Here is a 23455-nt window from a genome sequence, read left to right as displayed (position 1 = left end):
AGTTCAGGCAGCCATTGCAAAGTTAAAGCTAGGGAACACCCTGGGGTCCAATGGTATCCTGGTGAAGTTCTATATGCTGTATGCTGGGCTATTAGGGCCCCATTTACTGAATGTATTCCGGGAAGCTAGGGATAAGGGGCACTACTGCCAGATTTCCAACATGCTTTCATTACTGTGATTCACAAAGAAGGTAAGCCTAAGGACAGCTGTGATTTGTATCATCCGATTTCATTATTGAACACTGAAGTTAAAATACTGGCTACAGTACTGGCCACCCGGCTACTTAAGGTTGTGGTATCAATGATACATGGAGACCAGTCTGGCTTTATGCCTGGTAGGTCGACCAGATTCAACATGTGAAGGTACATAACTAGATGGCAGAGGTTCGGGAACGGCAGGAGCCCCATCGGTTCCTCTCGTTAGATGGTGAAAAAGCATTTGACACTATAAACTGGCCCTTCCTTCAGCAGACAATGAAGAAATTTGGTTTTGGCCAGAAATACAGGAAGTGGTTAGTGTTGCTCTACAATGGCCCCAACAGCTGTGGTGAGGATTGATAGTACCCTTTTGCCGGTCTTCCTGGTTGAGAGAGGGACCTGGCAGGGATGCTCCCTGTCCTCTTCACCCTCACCATTCAGACTTTGGCCTTTACGGTCCGAGAGCATCCTGAATGCAGAGAGTCAAGAAAGCGTCCTCTAGCACTGAGGAGGAAAAGGTCTTGTCTTATGCGTATGATATTCTCCTCTACATCACTGAGTCCACAATAACATTCCAGCTCATTTTCCAGACCTTTGACACATAAAGTATCTACTCCGGGTATATAATAAACTGAGGAAAGTCGGTACTTCGACAGAGCATATGTCTCACTAGATCTGACCGCCCTGCCCAAGATGTTGGCAGTAGATTAAGAGAGTTTTCAATACCTTAGCCTCGGTGCGACCCCCCACAGGGAACTGTAGTTGTCCAGGAACTTGGGGTGAGTAGTACAAACATTTCAGGGAGATGCAGAGAGATGGCAGGGGTCACCACTGACAATTCTGGGGCAGGTGCCATCATTAAAATGATCATACTTCCCAAGCTCCCCTACACCCTCCAAAACACATTTTACAAAGTTCCAGAGGAAATGTTCACCAAAATGAAGGGGAAGTTGAGGATCCTAGGACGGAACAAGGGTCACCCAAGAATAGCTCTTCGGACACTGCAGCATAACCCCTATAATGGCAGGATTGCTTCCCTAACGTTAGGGCTTACTATTGGGCCACTCATTTGGTAACTGTCAACGACTGGATATTTGCACCCCAGAATCACTTGATGTATCAGCAGGTTAGGCTGCAGGCGTGCTCACATATGTACTAAATGTATGGAGGCAAGGGACCCAACTGCTGTTGTGGGTCACGCAGGTGGCGCTGGAGGCATGGACGAAGGCTACCAGACACATAGGATGGGCACAGAAGGTGACCTGGAAAACACCCTTGTGGGAGAGGTCAGTGCTGCAGGAACTAGGAAAGCGGAGAGGATTTGAGACCTGGGATACAATAGGAATCTCCAAGATCAGTGATCTCCTAGAAAACAGACACATTATGACTTTCCTCTTACTTCGAGGGATTACAGGCTGAACCCGAATCAATACTTAAAATACGCACAGTTATGATATGCATGGCAGGCCGAGAGAGTGGGAGAGGCAGATATGCCTGACTTTGGCGCATATTTACAAGCTATGATGAGCCATTTTTCTTGCGAACCCCTGCCCCCGCCTAATGTCACCATGGTAGCATTGTATTTACAATATGGTGCACCATGGCGCATGTTAGCACAATAGTGTCAACATTTTTTACACTATTGTGATGTATTGGTCGACTAGCGCCAAAAAGTATGGCGCTAGTCCAGCAATGCATGGAGAGGCCTATTGGAAACAATGGCAGCGTTACTTTAATGCCTGCGCTGGGCAGGGGTTAAAAATGACTAGAAAAATGGAGCAGTGAAATCTCGTAAATTTCACTGCGCCATTTTCCTGGGCCTCCTAATGGGGGAACGCCCCCCTTGCATACATTATGCAAGGGATAATACAAAGTAGTGCAATGCTTGCATTGCGCCACTTTGTAAATCTGGCGCAGGGAAAGGGTCTCCTTGACGCCACCTTAGCGTAAAAAATAATTACGGTAGGGTGATGCAAGGAGGCGCTAGGGGCTTGTAAATATACCCCCTATGCTTCCCTGGAGGGTAGGCTGCTCATGGAAGAGCTCGGGAGGGGGGCAGTTTCATTCACATAAAAAACTCTAAAAATAAACATGCCGGACACGTTGCTTAATCTACGAGAAAGATGGGTGAGAGATTTGCGAGTGGTGGATGATACTGACTGGGAAGCGGCCCTGATGCACACATGTGAAGTAGCTATATAATCTTCATTGAGGCTAGTACAGCTGAAGATACTCCCTAGGGTTTACTATGGTCGGGAGCGATTATATAAAATGGGGAGAGCAACATGCCCAGACTGTGGGAGATGTAATAGGGTCAGGGACTTTCATGCACACGTTATGGGTATGCCCGGCCAATCAGGCCTATCGGAACAAGTTAGTACGAAAATTACACAGCATATTGGGGGTTTATATTCCACTTGAACCAAAATATTTCCTCCACGGTATTCCAAATGTTGTGGACATTGCGTAGGCCGAACTCCTCTTCAGCAACCTAGGCTTAGTGGTGCCGCAGGTCGCCACTTCACAAGAGTGGAGGAAGGGGATGGACATGTACACGCCCGTGGAGAAAGTCACATCAACAGTAGGGATAACCCAGCAAGTTCTATAAAGTCTGGGGTCACCTGATGAAATATTATGATTTGGATCTTATTGCCGGTGGGGGAGGGTCTTAAACGCGACCAGCTTTATGTGGATGTTATGATGCTGATGTACCAATCACAAGTCTCTAATTGTAGTCGATGTATTTCTGGAAGCCTTGCTCCTATCTGTGTATGATGTGCTGCTGCAATGTTAACCTCCCACTGATGTTTATTACTGTTAGGGGTGAATTTTCGCACCAATAAACCAAAGTAAACATATTAAAGAAATAAATGTGTTATCCTTAGCTTGATTTGTGGGAGCAGCACAGGTACAGCACACAGAATCTAGTATGGACGGTTAGTGGCCTCAACTGAAGAACCAGTACTTGCTGATAAAAAGATAGGCCACATTAGGGGGAAAAAGTAGGATCTAACATGTCTCTTTGTCTTTTAGAAATAAAACTAACTTTTGAAAATCTTGCATCCTTTAAAATTGAAGTTTCGGTGTATGTATATTTTTGGTTTATGACAAATACAAAATATTATAATTTGTGTATTTGTTTGCTGTATACTTATTTCTGTATTATTGTGTAATGTGCTGAGGTTCAAATTGTGGCACTGGCCTTCAGCAGGGATTTAGAAGGGGTCCATAGAGGTCAAAACCTTAAGAACTAGTGCCTTACTCTCTAACCTCTCTGCCTCCTTCTCCCTCTTTTTTTTTACCAGCCAATCCACCTGAAACTAAAAACAACCGACACCCCAGTCCTCTAAACCCTCTTTACCTTGTCACCTCCTTCTTGGGCTTCAGACATCCTTACCCATATCCAGCTAATCCTCACCCCTTGTACCGTCCATCCATAGTTACCACCTTCACTTGCCTAGCTGGCCATCCACGTAGTGACCAGGTCAATGCCCCACTTGCCTCAATCCAGGGGCGTAGCAAAGCTTTCATGGGCCATTATGGAAACAAAGAAATTGTCCCCCATTATCCCTGTTTGGATAGTAAAGGACAAGCAGACTCTGGGTTGTAGTGGGTCCCTCACACCCTTGAGGCTCAGTGCATCTGCACCTGCTGAACCATTGAAAACTACGTCCCCTGTCTCCACCCTAAAATCTATCACTAGTAATTAAGAAACCTCTGCATCCTCTTTCTTTCAAAATCTCTAATTTCATGGTCCACTAAAAACTTTGCTTTTTACAGTAATGTCTGTGATCTCAAGGAATTACCATTATTCCATTGTCACAAAGACCTAAAGCAATGGATGCCCAAAAACAACTCAACATATTGGGGGTATATGACTCCGCTACCTTTAGTTAAAAAAAGAAGAAAGGTGATTTATTGGAGAAAAATAAAGTAGCGTTCAAACCGTAACTGCCAGTCAAAGAATCATCTTTTCACTCAGAGAGCAACATCCTATGATGATGTAGAACTCCATTCCTTAAGCAGTATGAAACACCACTATATTTCAAGAATTATAATATACATAGAATATAATAGTATATTCACTAGCTTACCCCTTCCCAAGCTGGCTTTCTCAAAAGGCACCCAAACAGCTGCTTGATAAATCTGGGACTGGAAGGAGTGACCACAAAAAACAAGAAAGGCAAAAATGGGCAATAACAAGCTGACCGCATTGCTCAAAGTTCTGTTTCCTGAGCATCACCTGAAGAGTACCGTGTGGATTTAACTTTTTATGCAAAATGTCAACATCCAAAATGCCCAGGGGAAGATCCAAAGTCTTGGTCTCCCCTGGACACCTATCATGGAGGGAACACACGACCAGTCCCTTTATTGTTTATGACACGTACGGCACAGTGGTAAAAATGTATACTGTGGTAAAATATTCCATGACTTGGCATTTTGTATCTTTCACATCACTAAGAATAGCAATAGGTGAATGGGTTTACCATCATATGGGCAAGTTTATTAATTGCAGTCCAACAAGCAAAGTCGCTTTGCAAGGGGAACGAAGCAGTGTCCAGCACAACCATCCCATGGTGCAAGGGAGTGCGTGATGTCTAGCACAGGATTCGTATGCCTAGACAAATTTTAACAGTCCACACATTGGATGACCGCTGCACAGTGCAGCATACATGTAGTATGTGAAATGTTTGGAGAAATAAAAACATTTCTCCAAGTTAGTGCCTGCTTCAAGGAGATGTTATTTTTTTAATGCAAAGCCCAGTTTGACTATCGAAGTAGATATGGCATTGTATTGTATCAAAAGCTATTGGTTGTGTTCATTGATCCACCCATTTCACAACTATGCAATACTGCCTTGAAGCAAATGGCGCAAAGCACTATGTGCATTGAGAAAAGGGCACCTTTCCACTACTTGTTGTGCTGGAAAGTAAATATCCTCCAAGTCTTTGAGCCATTTTGTGTCACTTCGCATGACTGCGCCAGAGCAGTCTTTCTAAATTGACCCCTGTACTTCTTTTCACTAGCATCCAGTTAAACACAATGCAGCCCTTACACACAATTTTGTTTTACCACGATGGAATTTTAAGATGGTTGAACAAGGTGCTGCAGACAAGAAGGGGCTGCAATTTAATTCGAAGAGCCATATGATTTGCTTCCTGAACCAAAGAAAGGACCGTGTAAATTCGTAACTGCCCAGCCAAAAGGAAGTATTCTTCAAATTCACACCAGGACCGGGATATCACAAAGTACTGAAGACATTTGTATGTGCCATCCCTCTCTGGGTCACCAGCATCACCTTGGTGTGTGATCGAACCTCGTGGAGACCTCTCGTGATAATGGCTAGTTTCCAAATTTAAGCAACGTGAACAATCAGTATTCCTTTACCAGCACGCTCATGTGTGAGTTTCTGCCTCAGTGGGGTTGCAGCTTTACTTTCAAGCACTGACAATTTAATGACGTTTTCATAGGCTTCCATATTGAAACTGTGCGTGTTCCACAAGATACAAACCTACAAACCTGCTTCATACGTCACCTACATCAGTCTGATCACATAAGGTCTACACCAAGAGCCAGCTTCCACATTTTCAGGGGGAGAGGCTGAACCTAAAGTCAAAAACTCTGTAGTCATAGTAATGATATTGTAGTAAGTGATATCACAGGAAGTGGCGTTACATAACGTGTGACCCACAGATTGATAGCCATGGAAGTGTGGGCAAATGCACTGCACTGTAAATAGAAAGGCAATGAGACCAAGTACTACCACTGTACTGGAGAAAATTGGATGGCAAGAAGTCTGGGAGGGAGCCAATTGGGAGAGATAAATAGACTGACAAAGAGAAAGAGAGTGGTACTTCGGATTGAGAAAGTATCCATTTTGATATTTTGATATCCCGCTAAGGAAGAGCAGGAGATGCACACTGGCCAGCCAATAGGGAGTACAATATCACATTTCAAATGGCTAAGTACTCCTTTTTAGCACCTAACTCTCTAAGGGTAGAGAGGATGAGCAAAGAAGGCTTACTGGATGATGTAAACGGGGTTAGAAACTCAATGTGGAGCCAGAGAGGAGGTGGGGGCCTCCCATTACATTGTGTGAAGGATTTCAGTTGCTTATATAGAATCACTATCATGCTAGTTTTGGACTATTTGTTTGATCCTGACTTTCCCTGTCAGTGACACGTGGAAAGCATAAAGAAACTTTGGAATACAAGAGAATTCTCCTTTGAACTGGCTCACTAGAACTTTAATGCAAACCTATATTTGTTTGTTATTCGCATTAGTAAACAAGTCTGTTTGTAGTAGCTCTACATATCATTTAAGGCTCATTTGTGGTTTTCTTGGAAAGTTCTGCTCAAAAAGGCTGTCTCTAGATGTGGAAGGTGAATGGATGTTATTAAGAGCTTTAATGGACTCAGCTAGGGGCAGGTAGTTTAGGCATCATTTGGGAGAGCCCTCAACTTTGGCCCTTCTTGCTTGTTTGGATAATACATCATTGTCATGGTATCCATTTAAATTAGCATGGAACTCGTTATGAAGGAGGGATGAAAGGACCTCTGGGCCACCCTTATACTCTAGTAAAATAATGTGACAAGTGACGCCAGTTCCATGAATTTGAATATGTCCAATGTGAGTGTTCTATCCATTAGGGGATTACCAGTCATTATTGCCTGCATCTGGATAATCCTGGGTTTACAAGTAGCTTGCTCAACATATTCAGGCCTTCCACCACCATGACCACAATAGCCACTGAGCTCGGAAGGAGCGAGTGTTGCATGCTGTGGTGCATGGCTGGGACTGAAGAAAAATACATTTTGTTTGGGCAGAAGAAAGCTTCCTGAAAGGAAAAATGTTTCAGTTTTGTGCTTGCTGGCAGGCTTTTTAGTACCGGAACTGAAATAAACTTGAGGAGGTTGATCTGAAGTCCTAGGCACTGCACTTGGATGGTTGGCGTAAGAAAGATTTGCTGACCTTTCCAGGCGGATGCTGTTGTTATGACCCAATCATCAAAGTTTTGTTATCAATACTAGAGCAAATGTCTTCTATGTGCCCGGTCCTGTAACGCCCTCAGGCTGCTGGACACTCGTTTGTGAACAATTTGGAGAATTCTTGTTAATCACAGTCATTATGGTTTGGTTTTAAATTTATTTTGAGTTAGTTATAAGGCAGTTTTAAGTAATAGAATATCTGGTTTACACCAATTGCTTTTACAATTAAGGCCAACATGTGTTTTATAGCTTTTTGCATATGACCTCACCAGGGCTTATTTTAAAGTGTGTTGTGATCTAGTTAACCAATCTACTGGGAGAAGGATATAGTAATTATTAACCATCGCTAGGACTTTTTGTGAATGTAGGCACGCGTACTGCAAATGAGAACAAGCTTAAGTACACATATTGAAATAAGTCGTTTTCAGCTCTTAGGAATTGCAAACTATTTGGCTCAATTTCCTTGCGTTTCTGCAATTTCCTCTCTTCTTTTTGAATTAGAAGAAACAAAATCAGCTTTACTGTACGTATATTGTTCAAATAGAAATACAAATTAATGTATTTAATTGTATATGTAGATAAGCACGTAACATCTGGTTTTGAAAAAGAGCTTTCTAATAGTGAAAATGCTGTAGACCTTGCAAGTGGGCAGAAATAGTCAATGCTTGCATATCACATGACTGAGACATATTGAAGTGACTCGGGGTTATAAATGTAGTAGAAACGTTCTCTTACAGGTGCGGCAAGAGCTATGAAATAACACATATTCCAAGGCGGTTCAAGTGTACCGGGAGAGGAGCTGTCAAGAAGGGAGGGAGATGTATACAGGGGAGGTGGGTGTAAAATGTAATAATTGAAATCAAAGATTCCTCCAAGAATTCGTGTCATACACTGGGAATAATTGCAGTGTAAGAGCAAAGAGAGTTGAACACTAGAGAGAATCAATATGTAGGTAAAAGCGACAAAAATTGTCTCGAAGACAGGCTTACAGAAAAGACGACGGCTAAAACTGGATACTATAGCAATGCGAGCCCTCTGCTCACCGGGCCATGCGCCCCTCACCCTCCTACGAGTGTGCACGCATTTATTGCGCCGCGTAATAAGCCCCATCTGCCCCCTCTCCTTCCTTGTACCGCAACTAAATAATACAGTCGAAAAATGTATAATACGCTTAACATTCCAAAACAGCACGCAGAGCGTGGCACCATTGGAGCCAAATGCTGCCCTGAAAGTATTTTAATACAAGCCCCAAAAAGCGGGGAGCAAGTGCAAACCCGTAAAGGGGTCACCGGACCCGTACGTGGGATTGTCGTGCAAGACATTTATGACAAATGCGAATAAATTGTTCAGTTTACAGCATATATCCAAATGTTTTGCTAAAAAACATATGTGTTAAATATTCCAACGCGTCAAGGTATGTCACAGTAACCAGGTGCATTGTCCTTTGCAGCAGTGGCAAATGGGTGCATGTGCCCATCAAACTATGCTGTTGTGTCTGAAACAATCGGATGATGCAATGCTAACAAATAATTGTGCCCCAAATCAGTGCTTAATTTGAGCCGGTGTTTGCTGGTGGGGGCACCGGCACTCACGTTTGTAGACCGGCTCAAATTTTTCTTCATCAGACATTGTCCTAAGCGCAACAGAAGGAAAACACACAAAAATTAGAGGAAGGAGGAAGAGCATGACTTAAAAGCTGTCACAAAGAGAGAGGACGCAGAGACCGGCAAGAGAGAGTTAAGGGGGCAGAGAGTGTCTGGTCGTGTATCAGAGGCCTGCGGTGGATTCAGGGTACGCAGCCTTGGCATTCCGTGCGCTGACATGTAATGGCGGCGGCCGGGCTTCGGAGCTGCCCTTTGGGCACCGGCACTTATTGTTTTCAAATTAAGCACTGTCCAAAATGGATGCCGACCACGCGTCATTGGACAGTCAGTGTGAGTGATGCCTAAATAGTTCCGGGCGAAGCTGTTTTAATTAGGGTGCTGCTCAGTAATGCATGGGGCTAGTCAGTTATGTTGGCGCCACAGCTAAAGGCACCTCGTGGTGTAGTTCAGGCCTGCCAGATGCTGCCTCCAAAAATGGAAATAGTACCCTGGATGTGGCCCCCTTTCCTGCGCCAAGTACCGCAAATGTGGGCACAGAATTATCCCCCATATTCTAGATATGACTTCCAGAACTAGACAACTAAAATGGTTTCTGATTGAGAGGCTTCAACTCTAGTTTCACTACAAAATATTGGTAACACTGCACTCCTTAAAAACATCGCGCTGAAATCCAAGGCAAAATCATTGAAAATGTTATTGTCATCTAATGTGTGAAACAGCTAGCAAGGGAAATCTTTCGACTCCTGTCAATCAGCCTTGCTCCTTGTTTAACTCCAAGCATTTGTTTCCCAGTCTCAGTCCTTTTCTAAAGTGTGTTTCTTTCAGTCTAGGGCTGTTAGAAGGCGTGGGAGCCTTTAACTTATACAATGCACCAGCACCAAAGTCCTCGGTACATCCGGAGAATTCACATCCAGTCTGCAGAGCACCAGGCAGAGTTGGTATTTTTTTCACAAAATATTTATCTTTTTTTTTTTTTTTGTAGGCACAAATTCATTTTTCTGGCATTTCTGTCAGCAAGTAAACACACTGCCTGGGTCTGTGCAATAGATAATGGATAATGACTCGTTTGTTCTCTTCTGATAACATTTGTGTAAAGAACACCATCCATACCCATCCTGTTCAGTACATATATGGAACGCCAGGAAATCTTGAAGGATGGTGACCTTGAGGGTCAGCATTTTCCAATATGAGGATGAGGCGAAGATGTCAAACGTATGCACCTTCATGAGGGAAGATGGCCGCCCGGCGCTTGAAGACCTTTCTTTCTGCTTGCTGCTACATGCCATCCCTGCTGGCTCAAGATGATGCAACAACGTCACTGCAGCGCTGAAGGAATTCTGCTACCTTACCTTGGAAGCAAGAATCAACAGGCCTGCATGTTTTACAACATGCTCCTAGCCTACCCAGCCGGTCTTCTTAACATCGGAGTGCTCCAGAGGCCTAAGAAGCCAAGGCACCTGCAAACTGGAAACTCCAAATGTCAGGTCCAAACAAGCAAACAACCCAAACAGCCTTTTTAAGGTGAGTTATCTTCTACTTTGAATTCTCTTCTACCAAAGTATAATGTCAACCTACCATCCTTGTCTCCTGTATCATCCTAAAACTCTTCTTCTTACTTGTCTTTTAAATTAAATTTAAGCTTCCCTACCAATGAATTGCTGCTTCAGAGACACCTCTTCCTGAACCGGTCTTTTGTGGTCGCTTATGAGGTTGCCCCTTTCTGTCAAGTAAAAAATAAGCTTTTGCTGTATGTTATTATTTTTCAACTGAAAGAAGGAAAATGCTCTGGCCGCATATTTGAAAAATAATGAAGGGACTTTTCTTATCCATCTCATTTTTGAGAAATAAGTGCCTTAGAGTTTGGCGGATGGGTTTACTCTGTCACAAATATGACAAATATCTAGTCCACCGCATTATTATTCCATTATATGCTAGGGACATAGTACTACAGAGGATGGGATATCTGTCACATTTGTGACAGAGTAACCCGTCTGCCAAGCTCCAACTCAGGCCCTTACACTTCTGCAATCTAGATACAAAGAGGACATTTTGTTTGCTGTATCAGCCTACATGCAGCCACACCGCTCTTGGCATCCATTAACTAATATGGTTTTGTGTTGCAAAGCATTGGATGAAACCCTTACAGAACCCACAACTGCGTACTCAAGACAAAGCTCCAGTTTCACGGAAACATTTTCTCACATTTTTGCCCTTGTTAAAGGCTACTATGTAGCTATTTACTATGTTTTCCTTGAGCATCAGTCATCTCCCATCGCCTCTATCTGCCCCTTATAAATGTCTCTTTTTGGCAACGCAACTGTCCCAACTCGTATAGTGATTGCCATGTGTTGTTCAATTTGAAGAAGCTTACTAAGGATCTTTCTGTCGAATCACCTCGTCATCAGCTGAGGCACGCACCTGCGGCCATTCTCGCCTCCCACAATTTTGAATGTCATGTGGGAATCTCAAACAAACTGAATGATTATCTTACAAGGTGTCAGTGTGGCCCATGTTCACTGCCTGCCTGCAGATTCAGTTCTGTTTGTACTGAGCCTACTTCTGAAGCCTAATGGCTTTGCACCGAAGAAGCCACGCATATTCTTCAAACATATTCAGATCAGCAATCCCAATTAAGAGTCTATTGCCCTTATGTGCTTAAAGAAAATGAAATACTGACCTTATGGGAATCTGAATTCAGATTCAATTTTGAAACGGCAATCAAGGTTAACTGTAAAGCCATGGGAGAGGTAGTTCAACGAGGGACCCTGATGCCCAGACTCACCGAAGGCACGCATACGCTAGTATTACATGCTGATTTGTCTGAGCGTAACATTTCCTGAGCACGGTGTCTCATAGGGAGTTGCTTATTTCTTCAGTCAGCCCTTTAAGCCTAAGTGAGTGAGTGACTTTGCATACAGAGAACACTGCACTCTGAATTGTTTCAAGGTGCGTGGAAAAGTGGTAATGTGGGATTCCTGCTTGCAAAAAATGCTGGTTGAGAGCAGGATGGTAAAGTGCTCAGGAGCAGCGTGAGGCTCAAGGGTGGAGTGGTGGTACTCACACAGATAAGAGGGAATTCATACACCATGGAAAGCCACTCTGTGTTTGTCTCCACTGTATGGAGATACCGGTGTGTGCGATATAATGAAGGGAGCTTTATGGTAAACGGTAGACAAAGCAGGTACAGAACTTTCAAGAGACAGTCCAAGAAGATGAAGAGAACGTGTATCATGAATATATCAAAACTCAAATACGTGGTACCTTAAATACTTTGAAGGTGTGTCTTTTCACAGCTTCTTTGCATGCTGTGAATGTCTAACTCAATGCACTGCAACGCTGACCCTCTAGCAAAACGTGGTACTTTAGACATTAAAAAAATCAAATAATTTCTGCTCAGAATTTTCCACTACTAACACGCGCTACCACTCTCAAGTAAGGATCAGCCAATCAGTTCCAGAAATGTATTATTTATTTATTTGGATGTTTTGTATAGTGTTGGGTGTTATCCTGTCATTACTAAAGAGACCTCAGTGTCTCTACAGTATTTGGTTCACACCTTCAACCTTTATTAAAAGTATCTTCCTTTCCCTTACTTCTCCTCTGGCACATGGTAGTATCCAATTTTGTTTAACTCATCCCCACTTCCTCTTAAAATTAGAACAAGGTTCTACGATGATTGTTCCACTCATCCTCTGCCATTACTCCAGCTTGTGACACTATCCATGCCCTTCCTTTCAGCCTCTCTTAACCCCCCAGGCATTCTTCATGCTCTTTAACCTGGTATTAGCGCCTTCACCTGTTTTCTGATGTTATTCCTACTTTTTATTCTAGTTGTGTTTGTCCTCCCCCCAAGCCCATGATAATACATCCAACATTTAATCTGAAAATATGTAATTCGCCTATGGCTTGTGATGTTAACTTTGGTCTCTTTACCCCTGTTCCTTTGCTCTACAATTGTCTATTGGCCGCAGTCCATAAGAATTGTATCTGGCCCCTTTGCATTGGCCACGATCTCGAAGATGGTACTCACCAGCCAGTGCCTTGATGCGGGAACGCTCAAAGAGGCGAGCTGAGCTGTTCTCATTGTCCCAGTCCTCGTCTGTCAGCTCCCAGCGGTTGTTGATATCATTGTACTGCTGCTGAATCTCCAGACTGTCGTAATCCGTAGGTGAAAGTGGGCTACTCATTATAGCGACGAAGGGAAGCACTGCTCCTCATCCAAATTCAAGCGAAATCTGGGGGGCAGCTGCTCCTCAACCTACTACAGAATTCTTATCTAAATATAGACTTGACCTGTGCACTCCGAGTCCTCTCTGAATATAGAACTGTACACAAATTTTAATTGAAAGTGAGGCCTTTTACCCCTGCAGACCAGCCCTAGAACCACAGTGCTTTATCCAATCAAAGAGAAAGTCGGGGATTGTTCCACCTCATTGTGCACTGTAGTATATCATCTGTGTGTGACCCGGCTCTATTGTCGGAGACTTCATTTGGGTATGAGATGGCATCAGACAGGTGGTAAATCTTCATCCAAAAAGATCTGAGCCGGATCGGACACTTCACTTTACCTGAAAGAGAAAAAAAGTGTTTTATCAGTGGGGAATCATTTGTTATTGCCACTATGTTGCTGTTCTGCAAAAATATTAAATTATACTATTCAACATTTACATAGTGAACTCCATAAACTTTAACCATACGTGTTAAATGAAATAGTTGTGAAGAACATATATAAACCCAAGAATAATTGGAGAAATTAACTTGGGGTAAGGCACATTGGTGTCCAACGACATTGTGGTAGCTAAAATATGGATTTATATCTGCATTTATATCAATCCCCTTTTATCAACTACCTTTAATATCATCAAGGTACGTAGAGGTGGATCTAAGAATAATGAATCTATACCTTCCCATATCTGCTTGTCTTGAGAATAGTTGTTTATTAATGCTGTAGAGGTGATACATGAACAGGTTTATATTTTTGATCTCAGTATTTAGAGAAACATTCTTCAGGTGGTGTGAGATGTAGCAGGGTGGGTGTTATTCCAAGCATAAAGTGGTGCTGCGACCATAGATGATTTCTTGTGGGACATGGCAATGAGATTCTCAGTGAGATCAATCCAAGTTACTCTCAAGACATTTTCACTCGGATGTAACAGTGGTGTGCAAGAAAGGGAGGAAGACAGCTAAGTTTATCTCCATAGGATTGGTGCTAGTCAAGGCTGAAAGAGCACCAGAGTTTCTCACTTGGTAGAGGTTTCTATTGAAATAGGAAATGATTGACTTGTATTAAGCTTGTAGCGCATGTGAGGATTTTCAGTACTCACATCCAATCTTCAACGGATAGAGACTGGGGCAACAAGAGGGAAAGGACATAAGGTTCTGGTATGTCTACAAAGAGGACTTTAGCAGAACAGGTAACAAGCACTGAGCAACCAGTTTAGGCAAGGATCCTAAATGGTTCATCTCTCCAAGAGTCAACACGAGGGGGGAATCTTGTTGTTGTACGGATTCTCCTTGAACAGCTGTTATTTTAAAGAGCAACTCAGTCACCTAAGGCCCATTCCTGTGGCAGTTCATTTTTTGCCAAAAGTGAAACATTTTAAACGTTTTGGAACTGGTTATATCCAGGCCATGCTCTTGGAAATCCTGAGATCCTTTACTGAGAATCCCTATTACTCCTACTCATATTCCCCACTGCCACTGTTCTTCCAAAATGAGGTGGATCCACCACCAATGAAGGAAACCCTGTTGCTCCTTCCAAATTTCATATTCCCAGTGAATGTGTTCCAGATTTAAAAAATATGCCACTGTCTTAAGGAATATGGTATTGGGTGGTTACTACAGGAAGGCAATGCTAGGCTTCCACCCACAACACCATTGTCTTGTGACACTAGAGTGATCCTAGATGTTTCAAATATGAATACAATTCCAGGCGAGGATAGCAAAATGCCACTTTTGCCAGACTTTCAGAAATCTTAGTCAGGTCAAGCTCTAGTTAAAAACAGAGAAGGCGCGTTTAGCAAACTGAGCGGATAAATGGTGTACAAACCTACGAGAATATACTAAAGTAGTCACCCTGCAAATATCAACGAGCACAACACCATATTCTTCAGCAAGGAAGGTTGTCTTACTCTTAAGATGGCATGTCCTTCCAACTCTACAATAAGCTCAACTTGGTTGTATATCAAAAAATTAATTGACGATATATCAGTCTTCAGATACATCGTGATCACAATGTTGATTCCTAAAATATCATCACAGTAAGTGTAGATTTACTATTAGAAATGCTGCTGTGACAATATTTAGGGAATCCATTTTATTATATCTGTAGGTCAATAATATGACTACAATATTGTGGTACAACACCTTCAAACTGAGCCAAACAATAAACTAGAGCAATAGTTAACAGATACAATCCACTTCAAGTAACAGAATGTGTGCAACCTAGACGGAAGCCACAAATGATACTAACTAGCTCTACGTTTGCCCATAAAATTTTGGGTGCTCCAAGTATACCAGCAGAACCCAAGAGTGAGTAACAAATTGCTCCTTTGAAGAAGAAGAAGAAGAAGAAGGATAGAAGGCTGGAAGAACAAAAGCATGTAACCTACTGGAAGGAGAACAACACCTTACAATTAAAAGAAGGATCCTGGCCTAAGTACCAAATCTTCCTCCATTACAACAAGAAAAAAAGCCTGTTGTCCATTGTGAGAAGGTAGCCTCTTTCTAGCCTTGTTACCCCCACTTTTGGCCTGTTTGTGAGTGTATGTCAGGGTGTTTGTCACTGTTTTCACTGTCTCACTGGGATCCTGATAGCCAGGCCTCAGTGCTCATAGTGAAAACACTATGTTTTCAGTATGTTTGTTATGTGTCACTGGGATCCTGCTGGTCAGGACCCCAGTGCTCATAGGTTTGTGGCCTATATGTATGTGTCACTGGGACCCTGTCACACAGGGCCCCAGTGCTCATAGGTGTGCATGTATATGTTCCCTGTGTGGTGCCTAACTGTCTCACTGAGGCTCTGCTAACCAGAACCTCAGTGGTTATGCTCTCTCATTACTTCCAAATTGTCACTGACAGGCTAGTGACCATTTTTACCAATTTACATTGGCTTACTGGAACACCCTTATAATTCCCTAGTATATGGTACTGAGGTACCCAGGGTATTGGGGTTCCAGGAGATCCCTATGGGCTGCAGCATTTCTTTTGCCACCCATAGGGAGCTCTGACAATTCTTACACAGGCCTGCCACTGCAGCCTGAGTGAAATAACGTCCACGTTATTTCACAGCCATTTTACACTGCACTTAAGTAACTTATAAGTCACCTATATGTCTAACCTTTACCTGGTAAAGGTTAGGTGCAAAGTTACTTAGTGTGAGGGCACCCTGGCACTAGCCAAGGTGCCCCCACATTGTTCAGAGCCAATTCCCTGAACTTTGTGAGTGCGGGGACACCATTACATGCGTGCACTACATATAGGTCACTACCTATATGTAGCTTCACCATGGTAACTCCGAATATGGCCATGTAACATGTCTATGATCATGGAATTGCCCTCTCTATACCATCCTGGCATAGTTGGCACAATCCCATGATCCCAGTGGTCTGTAGCACAGACCCTGGTACTGCCAAACTGCCCTTCCTGGGGTTTCACTGCAGCTGCTGCTGCTGCCAACCCCTCAGACAGGCAGCTGCCCTCCTGGGGTCCAGCCAGGCCTGGCCCAGGATGGCAGAACAAAGAACTTCCTCTGAGAGAGGGTGTGACACCCTCTCCCTTTGGAAAATGGTGTGAAGGCAGGGGAGGAGTAGCCTCCCCCAGCCTCTGGAAATGCTTTGTTGGGCACAGATGTGCCCAATTCTGCATAAGCCAGTCTACACCGGTTCAGGGACCCCTTAGCCCCTGCTCTGGCGCGAAACTGGACAAAGGAAAGGGGAGTGACCACTCCCCTGACCTGCACCTCCCCTGGGAGGTGTCCAGAGCTCCTCCAGTGTGCTCCAGACCTCTGCCATCTTGGAAACAGAGGTGCTGCTGGCACACTGGACTGCTCTGAGTGGCCAGTGCCACCAGGTGACGTCAGAGACTCCTGCTGATAGGCTCCTTCAGGTGTTAGTAGCCTTTCCTCTCTCCTAGGTAGCCAAACCCTCTTTTCTGGCTATTTAGGGTCTCTGTCTCTGGGGAAACTTTAGATAACGAATGCATGAGCTCAGCCGAGTTCCTCTGCATCTCCCTCTTCACCTTCTGATAAGGAATCGACCGCTGACCGCGCTGGAAGCCTGCAAACCTGCAACATAGTAGCAAAGACGACTACTGCAACTCTGTAACGCTGATCCTGCCGCCTTCTCGACTGTTTTCCTGCTTGTGCATGCTGTGGGGGTAGCCTGCCTCCTCTCTGCACCAGAAGCTCCGAAGAAATCTCCCGTGGGTCGACGGAATCTTCCCCCTGCAACCGCAGGCACCAAAAAGCTGCATCTCCGGTCCCTTGGGTCTCCTCTCAGCACGACGAGCGAGGTCCCTCGAATCCAGCGACACCGTCCAAGTGACCCCCACAGTCCAGTGACTCTTCAGCCCAAGTTTGGTGGAGGTAAGTCCTTGCCTCACCTCGCTGGGCTGCATTGCTGGGAACCGCGACTTTGCAAGCTTCTCCGGCCCCTGTGCACTTCCGGCGGAAATCCTTCGTGCACAGCCAAGCCTGGGTCCACGGCACTCTAACCTGCATTGCACGACTTTCTAAGTTGGTCTCCGGCGACGTGGGACTCCTTTGTGCAACTTCGGCGAGCACCGTTTCACGCATCCTCGTAGTGCCTGTTTCTGGCACTTCTCCGGGTGCTACCTGCTTCAGTGAGGGCTCCTTGTCTTGCTCGACGTCCCCTCTCTCTGCAGGTCCAATTTGCGACCTCCTGGTCCCTCCTGGGCCCCAGCAGCGTCCAAAAACGCCAAACGCACGATTTGCGTGTAGCAAGGCTTGTTGGCGTCCATCCGGCGGGAAAACACTTCTGCACGACTCTCCAAGGCGTGGGGGATCCATCCTCCAAAGGGGAAGTCTCTAGCCCTTGTCGTTCCTGCAGTATTCACAGTTCTTCAGCCTAGTAAGAGCTTCTTTGCACCAACCGCTGGCATTTCTTGGGCATCTGCCCATCTCCGAGCTGCTTGTGACTTTTGGACTTGGTCCCCTTGTTCCACAGGTACCTTCAGACAGGAATCCATCGTTGTTGCATTGCTGATTTGTGTTTTCCTTGCATTCTCCCTCTAACACGACTATTTTGTCCTTAGGGGAACTTTGGTGCACTTTGCACTCACTTTTCAGGGTCTTGGGGAGGGTTTTTTTTTAACTCTCACTATTTTCTGATAGTCCCAGCGACCCTCTACAAGGTCACATAGGTTTGGGGTCCATTCGTGGTTCACATTCCACTTTTGGAGTATATGGTTTGTGTTGCCCCTATCCCTATGTTTCCCCATTGCATCCTATTGTAACTATACATTGTTTGCACTGTTTTCTAAGACTATACTGCATATTTTTGCTATTGTGTATATATATCTTGTGTATATTTCCTATCCTCTCACTGAGGGTACACTCTAAGATACTTTGGCATATTGTCATAAAAATAAAGTACCTTTATTTTTAGTATAACTGTGTATTGTGTTTTCTTATGATATTGTGCATATGACACTAAGTGGTACTGTAGTAGCTTCACACGTCTCCTAGTTCAGCCTGAGCTGCTTTGCTAAGCTACCATTATCTATCAGCCTAAGCTGCTAGACACCCTATACACTAATAAGGGATAACTGGGCCTGGTGCAAGGTGCAAGTACCCCTTGGTACTCACTACAAGCCAGTCCAGCCTCCTACATTGGTTGTGCAGTGGTGGGATAAGTGCTTGAGACTGCTTACCACTCTTGTCATTGTACTTTTCATAAGAGAAAAATATACAAAACAAGGTCAGTGTATATACACATAGCCAAAAAGTTTTGCATTTCCTCTTTTCACTCTTTTCTAAGTGCTGAAAAGTACTTCTAAACTTTCAAAAAGTTCTTAAAAAGTTTAAAAAGTTTTTTCTGTCTTTCCAAAAAGTTCTGAAAACTTTTTTCTCTTTGTCTATCACTTTAACTCTCTCTAAAAAATGTCTGGCACAGGCCAAAAAGTTGAACTGTCCAAACTTGCATATGATCACCTTAGCTGGAAAGGAGCAAGGAGTCTCTGCATAGAGAGAGGTTTGAGTGTAGGGAAGAATCCTTCCTTAGAACTGTTAATTAATATGCTTAGAGTACAGGATAAGGCCATAAGTGCCCAATCTGTAGAAAAAGTAGCTAATGGTTCTCAATCTGATCCAGGGACTCCCCCAGGAAAAGGTTCAGGAAAGAAACTTCTTAGCCTGCCCATTACTAGACAGTCTAGCATAGTTGGTACAGAGGTTGAATCACATCATACTGATGATGTGCTCTCACATTATACTGGTAGCCAAGCTGTTAGGGTGCCCTCTGTAAGGGACAGGTCTCCTTCTGTTCATTCCCATCATACCTCTGTATCTAGAAAAGTCCCTCCCACCCACCCTGATGACAGATTGTTAGAAAGGGAGCTCAATAGATTGAGAGTGGAACAAACCAGACTGAAGCTCAAGAAGCAACAGCTGGATTTGGATAGACAGTCTTTAGAAATAGAGAGGGAAAGACAGAAGTTGGGTTTAGATACCCATGGTGGCAGCAGCAGTATTCCCCATAGTCATCCTGCAAAAGAGCATGATTCCAGGAATCTGCACAAGATAGTTCCCCCTTATAAGGAGGGGGATGACATTAACAAGTGGTTTGCTGCACTTGAGAGGGCCTGTGCTGTACAGGATGTCCCTCAAAAGCAGTGGGCTGCTATCCTATGGCTATCATTTAGTGGAAAAGGTAGGGATAGGCTCCTTACAGTGAAAGAAAATGATGCCAATAATTTTACAGTTCTTAAGAATGCACTCCTGGATGGTTATGGCTTAACCACTGAACAGTACAGGATAAAGTTCAGAGAGACCAAAAAGGAGTCTTCACAAGACTGGGTTGATTTCATTGACCATTCAGTGAAGGCCTTGGAGGGGTGGTTACATGGCAGTAAAGTTACTGATTATGAAAGCCTGTATAACACAATCCTGAGAGAGCATATACTTAATAATTGTGTGTCTGATTTGTTGCACCAGTACCTGGTAGACTCTGATCTGACCTCTCCCCAAGAATTGGGAAAGAAGGCAGACAAATGGGTCAGAACAAGGGTGAACAGAAAAGTTCATACAGGGGGTGACAAAGATGGCAATAAGAAGAAAGATGGTGAAAAATCTCAAGATAAGCATGGGGATAAGGGTAAAACCAAAGATCCCACTTCAAATCTTAAACACTCTTCAGAGGGTGGGAATAAAACTAATTCTTCCTCTTCTTCTCAACCTGCACACATTAAAAAGCCTTGGTGCTTTGTGTGTAAAAACAGAGGCCATAGGCCAGGGGATAAGTCCTGTCCAGGTAAACCCCCTGAGCCTACCACCACTAATACATCAAGCTCTAGTGCCCCTAGCAGTAGTGGTACTAGTGGTGGGACTGCTGGCAACAGTCAAGCAAAGGGTGTAGTTGGGTTCACTTATGGGTCCATAGTGGAAACTGATGTAATCAGTCCCAAGACAGTTTCTGTCACACCTAGTGGCATTGGCCTTGCCACACTGGCTGCTTGTCCCCTTACAATGGATAAGTACAGGCAGACAGTTTCAATAAATGGTGTTGAGGCCTTGGCCTACAGGGACACAGGTGCCAGTTTCACTTTGGTGACTGAAAACCTAGTGCCTCCTGAACAACACATCATTGGACAACAGTATAAGATTATTGATGTCCATAACTCCACTAAGTTTCTTCCCTTAGCTATAATTCAGTTTAGTTGGGGTGGAGTTACTGGCCCTAAGCAGGTGGTGGTATCACCTAGCTTACCTGTAGACTGTCTCTTAGGTAATGACCTAGAGACCTCAGGTTGGGCTGATGTAGAGTTTTATGCCCATGCAGCCATGCTGGGCATCCCTGAGGAATTGTTCCCTCTCATTTCAAGTGAAATGAAAAAGCAAAGGAGAGAAGGCCTGAAAACTCAGGATCCCTCTCCATCAACAGGTAAAAAGGGTATCACAGTATCCCCTAACCACCCTACCATTCAGGATACCATTCCTGTGGTGGGAGAAACCTCTCCTGGGGTGGCACCTGTTCCAAGGGAATCATCAGCTGGCAAAGCTGGACTCCCTGAGGTGGAAGTACCTCTCTGTGGGATAACTAACATTGGTGACAAAAAGAGCACCATTTTAGTTAACATGGAGCATCCCTCCAACCCTCCCAGAGAAACTTTAGTGCAGAAACCCTGCACTACCTCACAACACTTAGGACAGCATCCCTGCCCTAGTGTGGAGCTCATAGGACAGCATCCCTGCCCTGCTCCAACTCAAGAGAAACAGCATCCCTGTTCTCTCTTCCAGCCAAATGGACAAAGTTTTTGCCCAGCTATGGCTTTACTGAGACAGCATCCCTGTCTGGCATTTCCATCATTACAAATAGGTTCAGTGGATAATTCCCACTGCTCTAAACTAAAACTTACTGATAGAAACTCTGAAAATACATCTTCACATTGTTGGTTAGCTAAAAAACTTCAAACAGGGTGGTTTACATCCCCACAGGGAAGTAACCATATAGTGGATGATAAAGGGAGTAACCAGTCTATTGCAGAGCTACTCTCTACTTATCACCACTTAGACAATAAAGTCTCAACTGGCCAAGGTTAGCCTTATTGTCCTTCGTTTGGGGGGGGGTTGTGTGAGAAGGTAGCCTCTTTCTAGCCTTGTTACCCCCACTTTTGGCCTGTTTGTGAGTGTATGTCAGGGTGTTTGTCACTGTTTTCACTGTCTCACTGGGATCCTGATAGCCAGGCCTCAGTGCTCATAGTGAAAACCCTATGTTTTCAGTATGTTTGTTATGTGTCACTGGGATCCTGCTGGTCAGGACCCCAGTGCTCATAGGTTTGTGGCCTATATGTATGTGTCACTGGGACCCTGTCACACAGGGCCCCAGTGCTCATAGGTGTGCATGTATATGTTCCCTGTGTGGTGCCTAACTGTCTCACTGAGGCTCTGCTAACCAGAACCTCAGTGGTTATGCTCTCTCATTACTTCCAAATTGTCACTGACAGGCTAGTGACCATTTTTACCAATTTACATTGGCTTACTGGAACACCCTTATAATTCCCTAGTATATGGTACTGAGGTACCCAGGGTATTGGGGTTCCAGGAGATCCCTATGGGCTGCAGCATTTCTTTTGCCACCCATAGGGAGCTCTGACAATTCTTACACAGGCCTGCCACTGCAGCCTGAGTGAAATAACGTCCACGTTATTTCACAGCCATTTTACACTGCACTTAAGTAACTTATAAGTCACCTATATGTCTAACCTTTACCTGGTAAAGGTTAGGTGCAAAGTTACTTAGTGTGAGGGCACCCTGGCACTAGCCAAGGTGCCCCCACATTGTTCAGAGCCAATTCCCTGAACTTTGTGAGTGCGGGGACACCATTACATGCGTGCACTACATATAGGTCACTACCTATATGTAGCTTCACCATGGTAACTCCGAATATGGCCATGTAACATGTCTATGATCATGGAATTGCCCTCTCTATACCATCCTGGCATAGTTGGCACAATCCCATGATCCCAGTGGTCTGTAGCACAGACCCTGGTACTGCCAAACTGCCCTTCCTGGGGTTTCACTGCAGCTGCTGCTGCTGCCAACCCCTCAGACAGGCAGCTGCCCTCCTGGGGTCCAGCCAGGCCTGGCCCAGGATGGCAGAACAAAGAACTTCCTCTGAGAGAGGGTGTGACACCCTCTCCCTTTGGAAAATGGTGTGAAGGCAGGGGAGGAGTAGCCTCCCCCAGCCTCTGGAAATGCTTTGTTGGGCACAGATGTGCCCAATTCTGCATAAGCCAGTCTACACCGGTTCAGGGACCCCTTAGCCCCTGCTCTGGCGCGAAACTGGACAAAGGAAAGGGGAGTGACCACTCCCCTGACCTGCACCTCCCCTGGGAGGTGTCCAGAGCTCCTCCAGTGTGCTCCAGACCTCTGCCATCTTGGAAACAGAGGTGCTGCTGGCACACTGGACTGCTCTGAGTGGCCAGTGCCACCAGGTGACGTCAGAGACTCCTGCTGATAGGCTCCTTCAGGTGTTAGTAGCCTTTCCTCTCTCCTAGGTAGCCAAACCCTCTTTTCTGGCTATTTAGGGTCTCTGTCTCTGGGGAAACTTTAGATAACGAATGCATGAGCTCAGCCGAGTTCCTCTGCATCTCCCTCTTCACCTTCTGATAAGGAATCGACCGCTGACCGCGCTGGAAGCCTGCAAACCTGCAACATAGTAGCAAAGACGACTACTGCAACTCTGTAACGCTGATCCTGCCGCCTTCTCGACTGTTTTCCTGCTTGTGCATGCTGTGGGGGTAGCCTGCCTCCTCTCTGCACCAGAAGCTCCGAAGAAATCTCCCGTGGGTCGACGGAATCTTCCCCCTGCAACCGCAGGCACCAAAAAGCTGCATCTCCGGTCCCTTGGGTCTCCTCTCAGCACGACGAGCGAGGTCCCTCGAATCCAGCGACACCGTCCAAGTGACCCCCACAGTCCAGTGACTC

General features: G+C 44.8%; 1 protein-coding gene across 3 annotated transcripts in view; it reads right to left on the bottom strand.

The window, feature by feature from the left end:
* SPTBN2 (spectrin beta, non-erythrocytic 2) overlaps window positions 1-23455 on the bottom strand; it is an 812320-nt gene that overhangs the window by 568750 nt on the left and 220115 nt on the right. For all 3 annotated transcript variants that reach the window (XM_069207822.1, XM_069207824.1, XM_069207825.1), the window contains exon 2: window positions 12821-13358. In XM_069207822.1, the coding sequence (XP_069063923.1) occupies window positions 12821-12977 (157 nt within the window). In that variant the 5' untranslated portion in view covers window positions 12978-13358. The remainder of the gene's footprint in view (window positions 1-12820; window positions 13359-23455) is intronic.

This window comes from Pleurodeles waltl, chromosome 9 (genome assembly GCF_031143425.1).
Source record: "Pleurodeles waltl isolate 20211129_DDA chromosome 9, aPleWal1.hap1.20221129, whole genome shotgun sequence".
Classification (NCBI taxonomy): Eukaryota; Metazoa; Chordata; class Amphibia; order Caudata; family Salamandridae; genus Pleurodeles; species Pleurodeles waltl.
This window is presented reverse-complemented; position numbering and strand designations above follow the sequence as displayed.